Source organism: Aedes aegypti, chromosome 2 (assembly GCF_002204515.2).
Source record: "Aedes aegypti strain LVP_AGWG chromosome 2, AaegL5.0 Primary Assembly, whole genome shotgun sequence".
Lineage (NCBI taxonomy): Eukaryota > Metazoa > Arthropoda > Insecta > Diptera > Culicidae > Aedes > Aedes aegypti.
The window spans coordinates 375,313,154-375,331,407 of record NC_035108.1 but is presented as its reverse complement, the minus strand read 5'-3'; the positions used below and the strand labels follow the sequence as shown (position 1 = coordinate 375,331,407).

The 18,254-nt window shown below is 39.5% G+C and overlaps 2 protein-coding genes across 3 annotated transcripts; one reads left to right on the top strand and one right to left on the bottom strand.

Annotated features, from left to right (window-relative positions):
• Window positions 1-1,438: 1,438 nt before the first annotated feature.
• Window positions 1,439-15,549, top strand: LOC5572450 (sodium-coupled monocarboxylate transporter 1). The gene is made up of 8 exons (XM_001660346.2): window positions 1,439-2,056; window positions 11,700-11,977; window positions 12,644-12,722; window positions 12,788-12,931; window positions 12,991-13,131; window positions 13,200-13,683; window positions 13,740-13,882; window positions 15,188-15,549. Exons 1-8 carry the CDS (start codon window positions 1,839-1,841, stop codon window positions 15,480-15,482), a joined length of 1,782 nt encoding a protein of 593 aa, XP_001660396.2. The 5' UTR covers window positions 1,439-1,838; the 3' UTR covers window positions 15,483-15,549.
• LOC5572451 lies at window positions 15,490-17,175 on the bottom strand. Of its 2 annotated transcripts, none has more exons than XM_001660345.2 (3): window positions 16,819-17,175; window positions 16,474-16,752; window positions 15,490-16,370 (listed from the first exon to the last, which is right to left on the bottom strand). In XM_001660345.2, the coding sequence occupies exons 1-3, from the start codon at window positions 16,948-16,950 to the stop codon at window positions 15,552-15,554; spliced, it is 1,230 nt and encodes a 409-aa protein (XP_001660395.2). In that variant the 5' UTR covers window positions 16,951-17,175; the 3' UTR covers window positions 15,490-15,551. The 2 variants fall into 2 exon arrangements, with proteins under 2 accessions (XP_001660395.2, XP_021702453.1); XM_021846761.1 differs by having other exon boundaries at window positions 16,465-16,752; window positions 16,819-17,173.
• Window positions 17,176-18,254: the final 1,079 nt, after the last annotated feature.

The following is an 18,254-nucleotide window of genomic DNA, read 5'->3' as shown; positions in this document are numbered from 1 at the left end:
TATTGTGATTCATAGTGGAATCGTAGAAACGCTTTACATTGATTATCATTCTTAAAACTGGCATTCTATGTCGATACTTGCAGAATAGACTTTGATGTCAAGACTGTAAGCCTATCATTAGGGCGAGTAATCCGTTACATGGATACATGAATGAATCCAATCAGATCATTTTTTTATTTAATTTATTTTCTTATAAATTTTGCAAAACTTGGGCGCAATCGGTTGCATCCACGGAGTGAACTGAATTGAACAGAATTGAAATTTGTATTGTAATTTACATGAGGAAACTTTTTCAAACGCCCAGTTTTCTTAAACCTCTCACACAAAATTCCCTAAAATGTATGTTATGCCTAACAACTTAATGAAAAAAAGTAAGGAGCCAACCAATCTCATTATGAAAACATGTCTTCTTGAAGGTTTCAAATGAAGTGCTTTTGGTTCATGTGGGATTGTAATAAGTTGAGTTTTGGAAGCATTAGGAGAAATCTTCCATTTTTGCAAGTATGGAGATAAAATATCCAAACTTTTTTGCAATCTACTACAGATGACCCGCAGGCTTCGTCCTTTGGCGGAAAGGCCTGTGGCCTGTGTCGTCCGTAAACAAAGGATTTTGACATCCCTGATTGAACTCAGGTAAGTCATATGTGAAAATATTGTATAATACTTAACCCAAAATGCTGCCTTGAGGAACACAAGCACATACAGGAAGTCTTTCAGATTTGGATTTCTGATAATTAATCTGAAATGTACGATTTGATAGATAACTATGGTTTATTCTAACTATGTATATTGGAAAATTAAAATATTTTGTCAATCACTGTCAAATGCTTTCTATGTGTCTAATAATGCATGAGAATTTATTGGAGGTATTTGACCTTTTATGCAGAACTATGAGGTTCAGGAAGACATACGTGTTGTAGTACCAACTTTTGCAGGGCTGTAACTGTTTACAGAGTCATTTCAGTATCATAAATTGTTTGTATGTTAATTAATATTAAAAAGGATCACATTATCCCCTGTAAAGTCTTATAGAAATTACAATTGTGATTCGCACACTCCAGACGAAGCCGCCTAAACTTTGCACAATTGTTCGGGGCCCCACACACCCTAATAATTTCAACCACAAAGCATAATTTCATTATAGTCTAGTCTAGTTCACACCCCAGCAACCGATCCAAGTGAGAAGAGCAATGATCTTTAGAATGAAACTGATGATGGACTTATCTTAAGGATGTGTACGCATGTCCCAAAAATGCAGCTGATATCGCAAGGTCTTCACTCAAAATGTTTATCTTCCATCTAGGGAACAAAGAGCTCTCAAGAAGCTTAGTGTTCACGAAAGATGTGCCACCGAGGATACCACCGATTGTCACTACCATCCGTCGTGGCTCCTAATCTCCACGCTTTATCGTCCCCGTTATAAACGATATCTCGGTTCGTTAAAGTAGACTTCCATCTGTTGCTGCCGTATCAGTCAGGAGAAAGATCTTCTCCTGAAGTGGTGACCAATTTCGCGGACACTTCAGAACGCATTTTATCAACTAGATATCGCAAACCATCCGCCTTCCTTTTGCGGACAGACGTGATTATCCAGTCTAAAAATAATCACCGCCAAATCAAATCACTTAAGTTATTGTAGAGCGGTAGAGCGTCGCGTGCGTAGTTTCATCAGTTGAGAAGATGTTCTGAGCCGAACGCAACGTGTGTGTGCAGCGTGCAGCCGGTTGAAAGTTTTCGGCCGCGGTGCATTTGCGGTGTGATTAGTAGGTCATTTGAATTGCATTTCCGAGAGGCGCCGAGTTCCGTGTAAGAAAAATAGTTTTTTTTTTTCGCGCGAAATGACTATGGAGAGTCCACCGGAAGAGGTGGTGCAAACAGACAGACTATGGTTCAATACCGTCGACTATGTGATATTCTTCGCAATGATGGGAATGTCGGCACTGATCGGTCTGTACTATGGATTTTTCGCCAAACAGAAGCAGAACAACACGGCCGAGTACTTGCTCGGGAGTAAGCAGATGAAAGTGTTCCCGGTGGCGATGTCACTGACAGCAACGTGAGTGTAATATTTGCTCATCAAAGTTCATTAGGAAAGTGAACGTGTGATTATCAGCTGATGGCCATGTGAGCAACATGAATGTTAGCTTGAACTTATGGAGTATATTTTTTATTTGATAAACTGATTTTGTAAGTTCCCATCCAGTTAGACTATTTTTATCAAATTGATACTTGTTCTTAACTCTAGATTTTAAAGTTTTAATATCAAATCTCAAACGTTAGAATGTTTTGTGGGATATCTACCTCTCTAGCTACTGAAATTAAGTTGCTTCTTTTGCTATTATGGAATACCCAGATGAAGTCCAAAAACAACTCTTATGGAGCTAGATGGTTACCTGAAATTTACCTGTTTTTTCGCATTATTTTTTATTGATCAATTTAGTTAAAAATAACTTGGAAACAGATGATTGGGCTAGTATTCCTCTAACACCGGATTCCAGAATTTTGTTTACTCAAAAACCCCATTTTGACGAGAAGTTTGTAGTTCTTAGGGTTCAAGGATAATTTGCAAAGAACGATAAGCAATTAAAAAAGGAGACTAAGCTCTTGATATTTCTTGATGCCAAAAATGTTGAGGTTATTTTAACTCAAAAGTACCGAAATAAACATAAATTGAATCAGAAGGCCCGAGTATCAAACAAAGAATGGCCCATAACAGATAACTGATTCGTTCTGCATCTCAAAGCTCATGAAGTTATAATAGTTATAATAGAACATATCAGGGAACTAGGCTTTCCAGAAAAAAAGGGGTTTTGGAGATGTGGCATTTGAGGTACTGGCGTTCGTGGAAACGACATTCGGAGGACATTTAGAGAAAAGTAGCACAACCGAATCAGATATCTGGAGGTCAGCGATGAAGGGTAGCATATTTAGGATTGGGTGAGCTCGTGATTCATTTATCACCGCCACACGCTGCCATACAGCGTCACAGAAGTGTCTAACGGAAGGCTGCTTCCCAGACAGATGGAAGGTGTAGGAGCTGGAGTTGCTGCCAAAACCGTGCAAACCGCCTGGAGATCCTGCGTTATATATACCAATATGCTTACTAGATACTCGCAGTGGTAACGATAGACGTTAAGAACGCGTTCAACAGTGCCAGTTGGGAAGCTATCGCCGCAGCCCTACACAGAATGAGGGTTCCTAAATATCTGTGTAAAGTTCTGCAAAGCTGCTTTCAGAACCGGGTACTGGTTTACGATACAAACCATTGACGGATGCCAACAAAAGTAAAGGCGGGAGTTCCACAGGGTTTCATACTTGGTCCAACACTGTGGAATATAATGTACGATAGTGTGCTAACATTGACAGTGCGGAGAAGGTTGAGATGCTGACGGCGGAATGGCTAGACATCATTGAATCGTGGATTACCGGAGTCAAGCTGTAATTGGCTCATCACAAAACGGAGGTGGTGCTGATCAGCAACTGCAATGCGGTTTAGCAGTTTGAGATCAACGTCGAAGGACACGCAATTTCATCGAAGCGCTCGCTAAAGCACCTTGGAGTAATGGTCAACGGCAGGCTGAACTTCAACAGTCACGTAGACTATGCCCGCGAGAATGCAGCGAAAGCAGCCAACACTGTAGCAATGATCATTCCCAACAATGGAGGACTAAGAAGCAGAATACGGATACGGATTCCCGGCTTGGGCTACAGCGCACAGTGGTTCCATTTGTTCTACGAAGCGGTCATAAATCATTTTACTCCATATCCGATGGCAAATACCATGAGAAATCGCCAAATTAATTATTTTTGACTGTTTAAACTCCGTCGATGTTGATGTCGTAATTCATATCACTTCAAAAATTATGATTAGGATGCGGAGATCATAATGCGAAGGCTCTGTTATATGAATGATTATATGTGCATAAAACCAACTTTGCAATTATATCTCCTTCCATGTCCAAAATTAACTGAAGTACTTTATATCTTGATAAGGACCATGAAATCTCTACATTGAAAGCAATATATCAGGACTATTTTTATTCCAACTTGAGAAGATTCTCTGCTCAGAGTTGGTTCACATGCTCAAAAGCCTTGTTTTTAGTATGTGGATATAAAAAGCTATCGAACGCTATTCTAAGTGCCGGAGATGTATATACTAAATAAATACTTGAAATATTTATTAATTGATAAAGCCAATTTCACATCAAATCTCTACCAAAACCAAATAATGAACATGTCACCTAATGTAATTAACCTTATGTTTCAAATACTTAAAACTAAGAAATAATTAATGAATTATTTGTTAATATATTGCTGCTTCTTAATATCTTTTTTATTTTCACAGTTTTATTTTTTTAGCGCTGGATCTATAGATACTGGAATTTTATTGAAGATCTTATTTTGATGTACAATATAAAAAATATTTTCATTTTGTTCCTCCCACACTTCGGGAAGTCATGTCATATATATTAGAATGGCTGTTGTACCATTACTAATATATTAGGATTTTGTTCTCTCAGCGCTCTCACTAAAACTACTGATTGAATCAAAGTACAATGTTGCAAGTGTATTCATAGTGAATTGAAGTATTAGTAGTGAAAATTTCAATATCTTGTCCATTCATTCTAGTTAGCTACAATTACACTGGTAAGCAGTGAATCAATTGTAACCCAACACGCGGCAACAAAGACATTGTCATCTCCTATTCTTGTTACAGCAATTTTATTCCGCAACATCAGTTTATCATCACTTGAACAGAATATGACAAAGATCGATCATCAGGTACGCAGCGATTTTCTGGGCTTCGCATTGCAATTTTCGAGAACATTCTCCGTGTTGGTAAACACTGACACATTATCAAACAGCATCCACGAAACAAATTTGGTTTTGTGTTTAAAATAACTGATTATTCGCGAGTTGAAAAGGTTGCAACAATGTTGCGCTCTGTGATTGTCATGACAATTTTGCTTTGGATTGTGTCCTTATCCGCAACAGTTGCGACAAACGGTTGTTAGCGAGCTTGCTTTGTTGTTTGTTTTTCGTCTATTTTGATGACAATTTGATTCACTGCTGGTAAGTAATAAATTCTTTGAATATTTTTATCATTGCCATTATTGGTAAAACTAACAACATTGAAGGCACGCTGCTAAATGTGATTAAGAACATATTCAAAAACGTACTTCAAAAAAAGTGATGTAGTTACCAAGTGAGTATATTTCTATTCTCATTACTCACATCAATACTGACTCCTAGATGTCACACAACACTCTAAAATGTATTGGAAGTGATAGATATACATCTGTACTAAGGCTCTGTAATCTAAACTGATTGAAAAATTAATTCAATTCGGTTCGCGAAGACAATGAACAATGTGCTGAAATCGCTCAATTTTCAACGTATTTTTAACACATGAAAAATACACTCCATCATTCATAGCCCTACTATGAATATTATACAGGAACACCATTAATGTTTATTTTTTTACAATCTTGAGATCATAAATGATCAATGAAAAGGTATATGAGTGACAAACAAGACATTTTGTTTTTTGATTTATGACCTATGGGCGGTACCACTGTGCAGCGTTGGGAATCAAACGTAACCGATAGAAGCTGGCAGTTACGTGCCGGCTCATGGCTATACGGGTGACGAGTGCCTACCACACTATATATTCGGCGGCAGTGTGCGTTATCGCCGGAATGATGCATATCTGCATAACTCTGGCTGAGGACATAGCATGCTACCAGCAAAAGGACACTAGGAATGTGAGAAATATCATAACGTTGGATACAATGGTCAAGTTGCAGCTGGAGTGGAATAACTCGAAGAAAAGATGCTTGACCCACAGGCGCATTTCTAACGTGTCGGTGTGGACGACCAGATAACATGGAGAAGTTAATTTATTCCTGACTCTGTTTTTGTCAGGCCATGGATTTTTTCCAGAAATATCTGCAAAGTTTCCGAAACTCAGAGTCTCCACATTGTCCGGTCTGTCCAAATATCGAGGAGTCCCTGGAGCATCTTCTATTCGACTGCTCTCGATCCAGGGATATTCAAAGCGAAATAATGTCAGAAACCTCAAGCGTCCTGAATCCGGACAACATCATGCAGAACATGTGCCACCATGAAAGCACTTGCAATGCGATGAACAGAGGGAAAATGCAGATTATGTCGTCGCGGCAGAGGAGATGGCGTGAAGACCAGAGAGCTCCGGGCCGCGATCGGAGTAGGCTAGATCCTCCGTCGGGAACTAGATCGATTAGAACGGGCGTAGCGCAGTATCGTTAATAAGTCGTCGGGGCGCCTGCAAACCGGAAGTCATCCTTTAACCAGAATTGCAGAACCGATCCTGGCACTTGGCCGACCAACGTCGAGTCGGAGTAGGCTGAGTCCACCACCGGGGTCTAGCTGAGTAATTTGCGAAACAACACCGACAAATGGTCGTCGTGAACCGGAAGTTCCCCTCCACCGAAATCGCGGGACCGACTTTGGCATCTGCCCGGATAGCATCGGTTCGTAAGATCTTCCGTTGCCGAGGAAATCCTCGTCGGAGTAGGATAGATCCACCGCCGAGGACTACTCTGAGTAGTACGTAGCGTATCACCGGCTTGAGTCGTCGGAGCGCCAGTGAACTGGAAGCCATTCTCCAACCGGAATCGCTGGACCGTCTTCAGCACTACACCGGCCAGTATAGAAGCATAAAGAAGCGCGTAAATAGCTGGAGCAAGACTAGGCCGAGTAGCATCGATCGTCACAAACCAGTGAACTGAAAGTCATCCTCTCAGTGCTTCCCAAACTTTTTTAACTTTCGCCCCCTTGAGGCAAGCATTTATCTGGAATCGCCCCCCTGATATTTGATTTCAATATTTTATCATATTAGCTGCTGTTCGTCAAAAAATGTCTTCGACTCGCATACCCACAGAATCATGATACAATAACTATTATGTACATTTTAAAATATTTTCCTCAATATCGATATCCCAAAATGGTTCGAAATGATTTACTAGATGCAATTCATAAAAGCAATTTTAATAATATTTTGCGTGCATTACAGGCTACTGAATCAGTTTTCGATACAAGTTCGGCCCAGTTTAAACTAATTTAATGTAATATATGCATAGGCGCAAACTTGTGGCGTAGTTGGGGGATGATTCATTAATGGTGGTTTCATACTGATTTTTCTTTTATTTCTAAACTTACTGCAATAATTTTCAGAATATGTGAATTATTAATATTTGACGTTTCTGGGAACATTTTTTTTTTTCATTTAATCCGAAAACACTGAACAAATATATGACAATCCAGAGGGTTTTCCAACATATATTTCTTCTTACAACAAGAAAAATTTGTATCTAAAATGATTTGTACCATAAGAAATGACAAGAATGCGTGCAACCAAAACATCAAAATGGGTACTATAGGTTTATTTTTTCTGTAAAACAGCTAAACTGCCCATAAACGCATAACTGTCCCATGTGAATAGGAAATCCAGTAAACATGGGACTGACATGTATATATGGGCAGTAGAATGAAAGAAATATTGGCTTCCTAACCTCAAATTTCCCACATAAAAAAATCCTTATTCCGTGTTAGCCTTTTCGTCCCCTAACTGAATTTTTCGCCCCCAAATTCTGTTTTACAAATTTTCGCCCCCTTAAGCCTGAAAATCGCCCCCAGGGGGGCGAATTCGCCCACTTTGGGAATTACTGGACCGACCTCGGCATCAAGCTGGTCAACCAAGAGAGCAGTAGCGGAGAATGAGCCGTTATAGAGCAACGAAATGCACATGAGGGTTCAGAAGAAGTTCAACAGGGCTCTGTCACGAGGCCAGTCAAAGAAAAGTAATCTGTCCATAGTCCCTGCGAGATCTTCAACCGCCAATTGGGCAAAACGAGTAGTCGCGTAGAAATGTCGTAGTGAGCAGCGATTTCAACGACATTGTGCTCCAACAGCGAACTAACAGAACAAACAACTGAGACTGACGAAGTGCATGAGCACGGCTCTCCCCCGATGAAGTTGCGTGATGTAGTTCCGGGGGATATAGAGGCACAGGAGCAGTAGGGAAAGTTGTTTAGTGATTAAACACGCATCGTGAGTTCCACACCGTGCCAATACACAACAGGCCAGGTTTTTGAAGCTTTTTGTACCCTACAATAAAAAATACACCGCCAAAAAGCATCGCGAAACTCACCTCAGGTCGCTCGAATACTTCGAGTTATTTGAGCATGGATTAATTTTCACGTCCATAGAAGACCACCGGTCTCAACCTTTACGTACCGTAAAACGGGGTAACTTTGATAGTTTTTTCGAAGAAAACTTCAATATTTATGCATTCTGTATCAAAGAATAATATTTCATATTTTTAAAACAAGTACTGACATCTTAGCTATCGATTGCACTTGATAGATTGCCAAAAGATTTATTCTGAATGGATATATAATTTTTCATATAATCGAAAGTCGGTTTTCTGTTTTGGGGTAACTTTGATAATGGAGTATAAATCGAACAAGATTGAATGAATCACGGAACATTTATAGGGCATTGCATACCTCTAGGCGTTTAACGCTATATGGAAATTTCTGACTTAGATTACAAAAATGGTCCCAGTTTGTAAAAATGGTTTTCGCTAAGAGATTTGAGACCGTATTCATGTTCTACTATAACTAGGCTGTCATGGGTAAGTGACGAACTCATTATGACTTTATCAAATAGTGGTCGTAGAACATATTGTTTGTAAGCGTTGCAAAAATGCTAAAATCTTGTAAATTTTTAATATTTGCATAAAAATCCTCAAATGCACTTGATTTCAACGAAAATAGCTTTGACATGAAGTGTTATACCAATACTCTTTACTTTTGCATTCGTTTTCCTTAACTGATTGACAGTAACTTCGATATTTCGTTTACTATGTTGGGGGTCTCGCACTATCAAAGTTACCCGCATTATCAAAGTTACCCCGTTTTACGGTACCTATCGTTTTGTTTAAAGAATTTCCAAAATACTGGAAGTATTTACATACACTAGCTCTACCCTGACCAAATCCGACAAACAACACATTTTTTTGCAACGCATAGGTTTCCAAACTTTCTGAAGGCACGACCAACATAGCCATCAAGAAGATTTTACACTTCACACTAAACAAGAACAGTTAGATAAAAGGGTCGCCAGCTCGAATCCCTCCGCTCAAAAATCTTTTTGAAACTTAGAAGCATACTTTGTCCTAGTGAGTACGTATGCCGGAAATTAGAAGAAGAGGAACTTTTGACAGCAATTGCAATTTTGGGGCCACTCCAAATGGGGCTCCAGGAGTCCCTTCAGAGAAACCTCCAGAGATTCCTTCGAAAATTCCTCTCGAAATTTCTGTAGAAACTCTTCCAAAGGATTCTCCAAAAATTCTTTTGAAGATTCCTCCAGAAAATCTTTCAAGATAATCTCTACCGTGATTCCTACAGCGGTTCCTCCAAGGATTTCTTTAGGACCTATGCCATAAATTCTTCCAGGAAAAAATGTTGTTTGCCATGGGACATTTTAGACCGGTTCTGATAGGGCTCGAGAAACACCTTCATCAATTCCTCCAGAGATTCGACAAGGGGTTCGTTCAAGGATTCCTGCAAGAAAACATCTATAGAAATTTCTTCAAAGATTTCAGAAGGAGTTTTTGCAGGAATTTCTTCAGTGATTCCTTCATGAAATCCGTCAGTAAAATCTTTACTGGAATTTCTCCAAGGATTCCTCTAGAATCTATTTCAGAATTCTCCCAGGAATATTTCAAAATTTCTGCGGAGACTTCTACAGGGATTTTCAAGTGATTTCTTCTGATATTCTTTTAGAGATTCCTCTAGAAAATCGTCCAGAGATTTCTCAAAGCATTTTTCCAGGAAAATCTCCCCAAGGATTCTCGCAGAGACATCTTCAAGGCATTCTCCATGAATTCCTCTAGCATTTACACTAGGACTATCTCTTCAAGGATTACTCAAGACATTTATTCAGTGATTTTTTCAGAACATTTTTCTGGTGATTCCTTCATCGATACATACAACGAAATCTCTTCAAAAAATCCTCTCGAGATTCACCCTGGATTTATACCGAAAATTTCTTCCAGGATTCCCACACGGATCGTTCCAGGGGTTCTACCCCAAAAATTCCTCCTGGGATTGCATCAGAAATTTTTACAAGTGTTTTACAAGTCACAAATTCCTCAAGGGATTCCTCAAGAATTTCCTCCAAGACTTTTCCCAGAGTTCTGACCAGGAAAATTGCCATATGACTTACTGCAAGAATTTCTCCAGATAATCCTCGGGGATTTCCCAGGAATTTTTCCAGCGATTCGTTCTGGGACTCCAAAAAATACTTAAGCATTTATTTCTAAGTTCCTTTTGGAATTTTGCGTGCAAAAAAAAACTACAAAATTATGAGCCTTGATATTTGAATTTGTTCAGAAGATTAGATTGAAAAGGATACTGGTAGCACCCTGGGAGGGAGGCACCGATACTACACACGAAATTGGATACAATTGTTTTCCAAATTGCAAGATTTGCCAACGACAATCAAGGCACGCTTAGTGAAAATCGCTAGTTTACATTTGTTGTGTGCCTTCGATCTTTCTGGACAAACATTGAAAAAGGGTCACAGTTTTCTATGCGTTTAATTTTCAGTTTTAAAGAAAACAGTAAAAAGAGTCTCATTCCAATACGTAACATTCAATTAGAATGAACGGTGCTTTCGTGACGTGCATGAATTGATTCTAATTCGATTTTTGCTTCTTTTGATGAAATGCAAAAATATGCTTAGGCTAATTACGCGCTTTTACCATGTTTGTCCATTGTTTAAGATCCAGGCTCACAGACAGTTCGTGACAGCAAAATCTCGGCTCACTGTGACGTAGAGAAATTTTGTATTGGTTTCTCCCTCCCAGGTAGCACCGTCTTTTACTTTTGCATCGTCAAGGTTATTGACTGAAAAACTACGGGATAGTCTTAGTTGAGCTGTCACGTCCTGTCCTAGGGCTTGAGTTTCGCGAAAATCACGTGGTTCTTCTCACTACAGTAGTTCTAAATCGTGATTCACATCAAATAGCCTATGGGGTACATGAATTTTCTAAATCAGTAGTGTCATTGAAGGCTGTAAAAGCGAAAAATGCAGCGGGAAACATTTTTCGACAGTAGTTTTGGGTGGCCCTTAGCAACGGATGTTTTGCGATTTTCAAGGCATTTTTCCTACAGCAGGCATGAGATAATAGAAATATTAGTAGTAGAATGCTAGTAGCGCTGATGTCACAAAACTGATTTTAATTATTATCACCTTTTATTATGGTTTTTCATTGTTTATTCAATGCCTTGTTGTTGTTTATGTTTTTATAATTGATTTGACACTTTGATCTCCGGTACTCAGGCTGTCAATTCGTGGCAAACTAGATGTTGGTAACACGAAAGATTCACTGGCTTCGCTGACTTTTCTCAATTCTGGAAGTACTTAATCTTCAACTATTCGAACTACTGATACTTAATAATAAAAAAAAAAAGGAAAAAGTAAGCGGTTTTATAAATCATCCCTTACGTCCACATCTCTCCTACTACAATGAAATGCAGAAAAAACGCTTTAATTATTTCTTTTTCTTTGATTTGACAAACCAGCACTGAACAAAGAAATCTAAATAACCTATGACATCTGTAACTGAACCATTATTTTTCTCGTTTTAGCCATGTCTCGGCTGTCACGATGCTGGGCGTCCCCGCCGAAATGTACCGGTACGGCATCCAGTACTGGGCTTGCTCCATATCCGGCCTTATCGTCACCATATTCATGGTCTACGTTTTCCTGCCGGTGTTTTACGAACTGCAAATATCGTCCTGCTACGCTTACCTGGAGCAACGGTTCAGCAAACGGGTGCGCTCGTTGGCCAGCTTTCTGTTCGTGCTGTACTGCTTGCTCAACACTCCGGTGATTATATACACTCCGGCCATAGCGTTCAGCCAGGGTAAGTGGTTGAGATGGGACCAGGGAGGTGATACCTTGTTCTCTCAAACCTCCATTTACGTAACTATCAAACATAATCTATCTAATTTTGGGAGACTGCAAAGAACATGGAGGTCTTTATTTCGTCTTTGGTGTAAAGCTATCCAAGAACTCTATTGAGAATAAGATTTTCAGTCGAAAGTTATTCAGCTAGGTTCAAACTCAAGTAGGCTCAAACAAACAATCTATCAAATTTAATGTGAAACAATGGAATACGGTTGTTAAAAAAGTCACTTGAGCACTGTACTCTGAAAACAAAGAGGATAACCTTAAACAGTAATTAACCCAAAAACCTGATAGAATTTGGCCATATGAGCTTGTACAGATATTTTGCTTGTAAACAATGCTCCGAAAGGTCATTTTTTATTCCGTATCGTTATCAAACTTGTTCATAATCATTCGAAAGATCACGGTTACGCTTGTAGATCTGAAATCCTATACTCAGAATAGTTCTTGTAATGTTCGTTGAACTCAAACTTCTAAGAATTATAATGGAATTTGTGTTACTATATACGAAATAATTCCATTTACGTATAATTTTCTATACGTATCCCCGACTTGTTTCGTAAATGGAGGTTTCAGTGTACTTCAGTATTCTCTGTTCAAATATGTGACCATTCTTTTACAGTGACAGGAATCAATCTGCACATCATCACGCCGGTCATATGCTGTATTTGTATTTTCTACACCACTTTCGGTGGAATACGGTTGGAACAGATTCATCTATTGATTGAAGAGAGATTTCATCAAAGTAAGTTTTTGTCGCTTTCAGAGCTGTGATATGGACAGATACGCTCCAGTTTGGAGCTATGATATTGGCCCTTTGCGTTGTAATGACACTGGGAACTCTGCAGCTGGGAGGATTCATAAACATTTTCAAGATAGCTGAAGAAGGAGGTCGGCTGATTTGGTTCAAGTGAGTTAATAACACAAGTTCAAATCTAATTTAAAATTGAAAATAATTTTCGAATCCAGTGTGGACCCAGACCCTACTCTAAGATCATCGTTCTGGCTTGTATCGGTGGGACTTACTTCAATGTGGGTATCCAACATTGGCGTAACGCCTGAGTGCGTTCAACGGTTCCTGACCGTACCTGATCTTTCAAGTGCCAAAAAGTACGTTAACCGGAAATATCGATAGTGCTATATTTTTTTTTAAATTATCTTATCTTCCCCCTTTTCAGAGCGGTATGGATCTTCGGTGTTGGTCACGTGCTCGTCAAACTTTGTTCCGTCTACAATGGCTTGCTGATATTCAGCAAATATCATGACTGTGATCCCGTCTACTCCGGGTTGGTGAAGAAAAACGATCAAATATTCGCCTACTATGTTCTGGATGTGGCTCAGAAGATCCCAGGCCTACCGGGATTGTTTGTGGTGGGAATTTTCTCGGCAGCCTTGTCTACGATGTCCACCAGTATGAACACACTATCCGGAACGATTTATGACGATTTCGTCAAGCCGCAGTTTAAATTCAAGGAATCTACCGCGAGCAGTGTTATCAAGGGTATGGTTGTTTTCATAGGAATCCTTTGCTTGATGCTGGTGTTTGTGGTGGAGAAATTAGGCAGCGTGTTCAGCTTGGCGATTTCGGTTTCTGGAGTTACGTCGGGGACTCTTTTGGGGATATTTTTCCTTGGGATGTTTTCGCCCAAAATCAATGCTAAGGTAGTTCATATTAATTATATAAAAACGTTCAAAGAGGAATATTTTTGTTCAAATAGGGAGCATTTTGGGGTGCAATTATCTCCCTAGTATCAATGTGCGTGATTGCTGCAGGAGCACAAATGGAAATCTTCAATGGAAACCTAAAGTACCAGAGTCTGCCGCTGCACTACGATGGCTGTCCTGGATTTAATTCTACTGGGTGAGTACTTGAAGTTGTGTTAATTTTCCAGTCTTAAATTAGATTTAATTTCGTCTATTTTCAATTACCGTGCAGAACAAAACACCACTAGAGTCAGTACTATTTTCCATTTCAAATATCTTTCAAGTTATAATTTAAACATTGCATTCGATTCATAAATCAAGTTGTTTTGTTTAAAACAACATTTTCGTTGGCAAAACCTAATCTTTTTTTGTATACATATATATTTTAACAATAGTTCCCACTTCTTTCAAACCAGTCTCCAATAATGTATGAAAACATTCTTCTGAGGGAAAATGCTTGCGAATTCCCGAGCAACTTAATTTTTTATTTAATTGGTGAGACCAACATAGAAATTGCGCGTGTTTTCAAACTGCTTGATAAGTTCATGGTTATTTGCTATAGGTTCATAATGTTTTGTTTTACTATGTAAGCGCCAGAGTCAGTGTTGATAGACTCACACTCAAATCTCAATGAATACGCTCTCCCGTGAGAGCAAACATATTAGAGATCTGCTTCGCACATCTCACGCTTGATATTTTGTTGCAAAAATCACTCAATCAATTCAAACCGTAATAAAATGATTCAGTCGCAAAACCCGTCAAAAACTCGTGAAACCCGAATCTTGTTGTTTACGTTAGAATTATTACAATTTTACCAGGCTAACAAGAAATTATTGCCGTGTGTGAGTAAACTGTGGAAATACGAGACAATGAGTCAGTGAGCCAACTCATCCATGATTTTTTTGACTGCTTAGTTGGGTGATTGACAACTCACGCATGAAAAATATTTGGCCCAGAGTCAGCTCCTTCAAAATTTTAGATAATTTTTAATATATACTTAGAGCAAGGATGCAATTTAATAGTTTTGAAATTTGTGTCGAGATTTTTCAACACAGTCTCCATTTTAACGCGGTATGAGAAGCATACTCAATTCCTATAATAGAATTTAATATCTCCTGCCTAAATCCAACAAATTCGGAAATACTGACCACGATAGATGGCATCCTTTACTTTCAAACTTGAGTAGATAAACCTAAACTAGAGGCTGCTTTAAATTTCCTAACGTTTTCCTAATGTTTTTATTGTAATGAGAAGTACTGCGTTTAATTTAGGTAATATCAAAACTTCTTTCGGTAAAAAGAATTTGTGTGACGAGGATCAGGCTTATAAAATTTATCGAACAGTATGAAAAATTCTAGTTTTCAATTAGGGCACAGACATTGTAGATGGATGAACGAAACCAATGAACCTAACTCGTCCAGTTAGATTACCACAATTCAAACCAAACACTTACTTTTTTCAGATCCGCAACCACCTCGTATTACGTTGATGCCGATGGACATGACAATTCCGAAGTTCCATGGGTATTCCGCCTGGGCTTCATGTACTACTCGCTGCTGGGCACAATAATAGCCGTAGTGGCTGGAACAGTGATCAGCCATCTCACCGGAGGACAGAAACAACCCGTTCCAGAACAGCTGCTGACACCCTGGGTGCGCCCACTTTACCGACAAATTCGTTGCGTCGACGATTACGAGTGTAGACTGACGAAAAATCAGCTGTATGCGATCAAAGAGGTGCAAAAAGTGTGTAAATAGACGGTGCTAATAGTTGTAATTCTTTATTGTAAATATATCGAAAAATACGTCATGCGACTGAAATCAATGCTACCGCTTGTCGGTTTTCCCCATAGCAGGTCTAACATAGGGCTTGTATCCCATCCGTTGAGTGATGTACTGCTTTCTTATTTCTCTTAATTTCTTGGCTATAGATATCACTGCTTGATCTGATTCATCAAAATCCTTTTTCAGTGTTTCGTTAAACGTATCATGGAGCCACTTTACTGACTTTTCAACGTTGGCTTGAAATCCCTCTAACACATTCTTGGTGTGACGATACCGTGATGGATTAATCATGTCTGTCAGCATGTAGATCAAGCCATGTTTAACAGCTGATTGCTGCCGAAGCGTTACGAAAGGAATCTCAACCTGCGGTAGGGCCGCCTGAGCAATTTCGAGAGCAATCAATGCTCCGTGGCAAACCGAACGACAGTCTAAAGCCAAAGCTATTTTCTCTGGCGCTGTAGATGTCTGACCGACTAGATTCCAATATTTCACCGCTTGAAGAAGTCCTTTTTGTGCAGCTCTCATCAACAGTCCAGCCGTTCGCCATTGCTCGGAAACTCCTCCCAAACGATCCCGAATTTCCCGCGCAGACTCAAGTTCCTCGTCAAGATGTTGCTCTTGGGACGAAAAGTAGGTTCCATTATTTGCCATGGCAATCAATCGATCCAACTCCAAATAAAGGGCCTGAAGTCGTATGAAGCTCTGTCGAAGCTGTCGAATTCGCGTACGACAGTGCTCAACCGTATCTGCCTGATAACTTTTAGCTTCAAGTGCCATTGCAGAACGTGAAATCCGGGCTATAAACTCCTCTTGACGTGCTGCTTTCACTGGATCTACTGCTATGTCCAATTTTAAGGCCAACTATTTGAAGAACAAGAAATTCAATCATTTTTACATATATTCTACCAACATTCAACATGTGATCTGCAGCCCTCTAATAGGAAATAATACATACACGACGAACCTTAGCCGTATCATCTCTACTACGATTTGAAATCGATTCAGCAGCTTCCATTTCCGTCATGGGCATGCCAACTATTCCGTTTGGTACTTCATTTAACCTTACATCCATAATCAAATCACGTTCATACAGGTCACTAGTAGCATCAGATTTCTCGAATACAGTTTCCAGGTGTTCAAGCCACGCTTCCGCGGTCAACAGGCGAGGTCCGGGACAAGTGCTCTCGAGGGCGCATATTTCCTCGTCCAGCTGTTGATACGCGTGGGGTGCGATTTCTACTGGCTGTGTGGCAATTAGATGGTATATTTTATATCATACTCAATCTAGTACTTTCAAATAAAATATCACCTTTGACACTGCATCCTCTACTAGGAACAAATCGTCCGGTACTCCAGCGAACGTATTCCCAATTCTTCGCACAGGAGTGTTCCGATCGGAGCTTTCTTCTTCGACCGCCGTGCTTGATGGAGTACATCCCATGGTACATCTCGCTAACAAACTTTTACACGGAATAAAATCAAATCCCTGTATCGATTGTTATGACCTCTGACGGGGTGTAAAACTGCTTCGCATAGCACTTTTGCCTTTGTGTTCTATGTTTACTCAATCAATTCAACGGTGTGTACACATGAAGGTCGTGTCACTCAATGAGACGGCTAGCAGCGAGGAAAAATCATTTTCCACGCTTATGGGGTGTCACGGTTAGAACAAGCGCTCAGGTGTCGGTACATATATCATTCTGGCCTGATGCATCGAGGCCGTTATAGAGTCGCGTGTTGGAATTGCCATTATCTTTCCTAGTAATCTATTCCAATACGACAGGATAAAGGAATAATTAACAGGCGCGTAGGCAGTGCTAGTTGTTAGAATTGTTAGAACCGTTTTCAACGATTGTGTAACTAATGCCATCAAACACTAATAATGGCTCTGAAAAAATGGTTTGTCAAGCAATTCTGCAAAATTAGCTGTCATTTGGCCAATGCTGATTAGCTATTAGTGCCATTACTGTTCAGTATCTTGATGATAAATACTAAAATAAGGTTCCATTATCCATTGATGATTGTAGGTCTGTGAACTGTGGTAGTTGTCAGTTCTGGCGTTACGTTCCAACTGGGACAAAACTTGTTTCTCAGCTAAGTACTCTTATAAGCACTGTGGTGTTATAGGTGTTCCTATAAGTAACTGTGGAAGTTATTAACTGAGAGCTTTGTTTGCCATTTGATCATTTTCGTACGTGTATATCGTGGGCAGGTAAGAAGATACTCTATGCCCTGGTAAGTCGAGAAAACCAACCGGAAAAGATCCTCGACCAGTCGGATTCGAACTTACTGCCACCAGGTCGGTCTTGCTGAACAGTTGCTCGTTTATCGTTACGGCTAACTGGGCCCCATTTTCAGTTATGAAAGCCAGAAACTGCGGCATTCATGAAACATATTCTTAAAATTGACAAAACTAGTGATTCAGACAGATGGCTTGGTAAATCAAATTAAAATTAAATGCAGAAAAATCACATAGATAACATGGTTTTGAGGTATCACAAAAACAGCATTCAGTGCATTCATGAACCGTCAGACATTAGATTGAGAGGAGCTAAATCGGGAGCTTCAAATGCTCATAGAAGTGCCTTTGTAAGCATAGTAAGCTTAGGCTCTCGATATAGCGTCATCCGATCTTATCATGACATTGATCAAAGTTTGTAAGTTATTATCTTCCTCGTAGTGTTTATTGAATCTCCTTTCAAACCACTAACATTATCTTACATTTATAAAAAAAAATTCCTCTGC

Bases quoted from the DNA above. Each gene is read 5' to 3' on its own strand.
- LOC5572450 (XM_001660346.2), top strand. From the start codon at position 1,839: ATGACTATGGAGAGTCCACCGGAAGAGGTGGTGCAAACAGACAGACTA. The intron at 11,978-12,643 runs GTAAGTGGTTGA...ATTCTTTTACAG, and splicing joins GGCCATAGCGTTCAGCCAGG to TGACAGGAATCAATCTGCAC. The intron at 13,684-13,739 runs GTAGTTCATATT...TTGTTCAAATAG, and splicing joins CGCCCAAAATCAATGCTAAG to GGAGCATTTTGGGGTGCAAT.
- LOC5572451 (XM_021846761.1), bottom strand. From the start codon at position 16,950: ATGGGATGTACTCCATCAAGCACGGCGGTCGAAGAAGAAAGCTCCGAT. The intron at 16,753-16,818 runs GTGATATTTTAT...ATTGCCACACAG, and splicing joins TAGAGGATGCAGTGTCAAAG to CCAGTAGAAATCGCACCCCA. The intron at 16,371-16,464 runs GTATGTATTATT...TTCTTCAAATAG, and splicing joins ATACGGCTAAGGTTCGTCGT to TTGGCCTTAAAATTGGACAT.